Source organism: Neophocaena asiaeorientalis, unplaced genomic scaffold (genome assembly GCF_003031525.2).
Source record: "Neophocaena asiaeorientalis asiaeorientalis breed wild unplaced genomic scaffold, Neophocaena_asiaeorientalis_V1.1 scaffold217, whole genome shotgun sequence".
NCBI classification, from domain to species: domain Eukaryota; kingdom Metazoa; phylum Chordata; class Mammalia; order Artiodactyla; family Phocoenidae; genus Neophocaena; species Neophocaena asiaeorientalis.
This window is the reverse complement of record NW_020172293.1, coordinates 4,295,415-4,298,339: the sequence shown is the minus strand read 5'-3', so window position 1 is coordinate 4,298,339 and position 2,925 is coordinate 4,295,415. Positions and strand designations below refer to the sequence as shown.

The window sequence follows — 2,925 nt, the reverse complement described above, 5'->3', positions numbered from 1 at the left end:
ACGAAGAAGGAAAAAAAAAAAAAAAAAAAAAAAAAAAAACAAAAAAAACTAAAAAAAAAAAAAAAAAAAAAAAAAAAGTATAAGACTTGTACACTGAAAACTATAAAACGTTGCTGAAAAAAATTAAAGAAGATCTGAATAAATGAAGAGACATTCCATGTTCACAGATTGGAAGATTCAATATTGTTAAAATGGCAATTCAATATTGTGAAAACCATCTACATATTCAATACAATTCCTGTCAAAATCCCAGCTGGCTTTTTTCCCCCCAGAAGTTGAGAAGCTGATCCTAAAATTCATATGGAAATGCAAAGGACTCAGACTGGCCAAAACAATCTTGAAAAAGAAAGACTTACACTGCCCAACTTCAAAATTTATTATAAAGCTACAGGAATCAAGATAGTGTGGTACTTGCTTACAGAAAGACATATGTATCAATGTAGTAATTGAATTGAAAATCTGAAATAGACCCTTTTATGGTCAGTTGATTTTTCACAAAGGTGCCAAGGCAATTTAATGTTAAAAGGATAGTCTTTTCAGCAAACTGTACTAGGATAATTATTATATCCTCAGACAAAAATATTAATTTGGACCCATGTCTCATACAATATACCAGAATTAACTAAAAATGGATTTTATTTTTCTGTTCAAATATAAGAATTTAGACTATAAAACTCTTAGAAGAAAACATAGAAGTAAATCTTTTTAACCTTGGATTAGGCATTGATTTCTTAGAAGTGACGCTTAAAGCACATGTAATAAAAGAAAACATTGATAAATTAGGTTTCATCAAAATGAAAAACTTGTATGCTTCAGAAGACATCACTGAGAAAATGAAAAGACAAGCCGCAGACTTGGAAAAATTATTTGCAAATCATATATTCAAGCAAGGACTTGTATTCAAAATATATAAAGAACTCTTACAACTCAATAATAAGAGGACAACCCAACTAAAAAAGATCTGAATAGACATTTCACCAACAAAAGATCAATCAGCACATGAAAAGATGTTCAACATCATTAGTGACGATAGAAATGCAAATCAAAACCATAATGAGATATTACTTTACACCCACAAGAATGTAACTATAAACGGGCACAAGGTTTCTTTGGGGATGATGAAAATGTTCTAAAATTAGATTGTGGTGATGGTTGCACAGCTCTGTAAATTTACTAAAAATACATGGATTTTAAAATGAGTGAATTTATGGTATGTAAATTATATCTCAATAATGTTGTTAAAAAAATCTTAAACCCAGAACTTGACAAGTAAACAAAATCTTAATTAACTAATATACTAATATTTCTTTCATGCTGGATAATACAACTGATTATTAATCATGATATACATCCTGATCTAGAAGCTTATAGTCAAAAATCAAGTATATTTCTTGTTGAAGGATAGTGAAGCTCAGTGGATTTCTAGTGTCATTAGAGTTCTTGATTAATAAGTTGGCAGTCTATCACCAACTTGGAACTGTTAGAATTGGAGTAAGGCTGTCTGCATGGTACAGTGGATGTGATCTCCGCTATCCCGCTGGTAGACCTGGTCACCAACAGCAGTTAAGTTCATCACAAGCTCTTCACTTCATTTTCAAATTCCAGGAACACAAGACATGAATTCTTGTCAAGCTTTCATTGATTACTTACTTTGGTATGTATTTTGCTTTGTATTTCAATAGAGTAAAAAAGCCATAAAGAACATCCTACAAAAATGCACCTATTTACCAGCTCTCGAGCCATTTCTGTATGATGCTCCTCCCAATATTCTGAAGTATGTGGTTGGACAGTTCAGTAAGGTAAGACATGCTCTCTTAGCCTAGAAGTGGGGGAAGAAAATTGAAATGGGGTATTAACTTGTTGCTTCTGCTGGGTCAATGTTTTTTTCTGTAAGATGGGGGCAGGGTTTTACTACTTAACTTTCACCTATCATATTGACACGGAAGGTAAAATAAGTTAATAAAATTAACATAAGCTAATAAAATTCACACATAAATAATTCACACTTTCTTCTTCCTCACATTTTTCTCACAGCCTCTGTACTGTCTTTTTTATGTTCTTGGAGAGTAAAGAGTCAACATATAAAAACCTCATAGCACAGATAATTTATACTGAGAAGTGACTTTTGGTAATTTTCCCAGTGTCTGTTAGTTTCACTCATCTGGGAACACTGCGAAGATCTTATAAAGAAAAGGAAAAAGTCTCTGAGTCACTGAAATATTTTTTGCAACGTGCATGCACTTTACCGGAGTTGCTTTGAGACAGTCACTTGGAGTGTATTGACTTATTCTGTGAACAGTTTTAACAAACGTGGCTGTCATATTTCTTAGACCACTGCAGATTCAAGGTAGTGAGGTAGAAAGGTCAAGCTGCTGGAAGGGGCTCAGCCAGTGGGACTGACTGCTGAAAGCAGAGGCTGAGAGAGAGTGAGTGCGTTCTCACAGCTGTGGATGGCCAGGAGGGGGACCCTAAACTATCAACTGTGTTCAGGAGGTTGGGTTTAAGAAAACAGGGTCTTTGGAATTAGTATCCCACTGTGGCCGTGAGCCCAGGCTCTGGAGCTGGGGTGCCTGGATTCCCCATTTACCAGCAGCAATACCTTTAGCAAGTCTTGACCTCGCTAAACCTTAGTGTGATTACCCATAAATGGGGTTAATAAAAGAACCTATTTATAGGGTCACTGTAAAGGTTAATGAGATGTTATATATAAAGAGTTTAGCTTAGGGCTTCCCTGGTGGCGCAGTGGTTGAGAGTCCGCCTGCCGATGCAGGGGACACGGGTTCGTGCTCCGGTCCGGGAGGATCCCACATGCCGCGGAGCGACTGGGTCGGTGAACCGTGGCCGCTGAGCCTGCGCGTCCGGAGCCTGTGCTCCGCAACGGGAGAGGCCACAGCAGTGAGAGGCCCGGGTAACGCAAAGAAAAAA

General features: G+C 36.6%; 1 protein-coding gene across 1 annotated transcript in view; it reads left to right on the top strand.

The window, feature by feature from the left end:
- SPAG6 (sperm associated antigen 6) overlaps positions 1–2,925 on the top strand; it is a 69,549-nt gene that overhangs the window by 54,213 nt on the left and 12,411 nt on the right. The window contains exon 9 of the mRNA XM_024766184.1: positions 1,683–1,799. Coding sequence (XP_024621952.1) covers positions 1,683–1,799 — 117 coding nt within the window. The remainder of the gene's footprint in view (positions 1–1,682; positions 1,800–2,925) is intronic.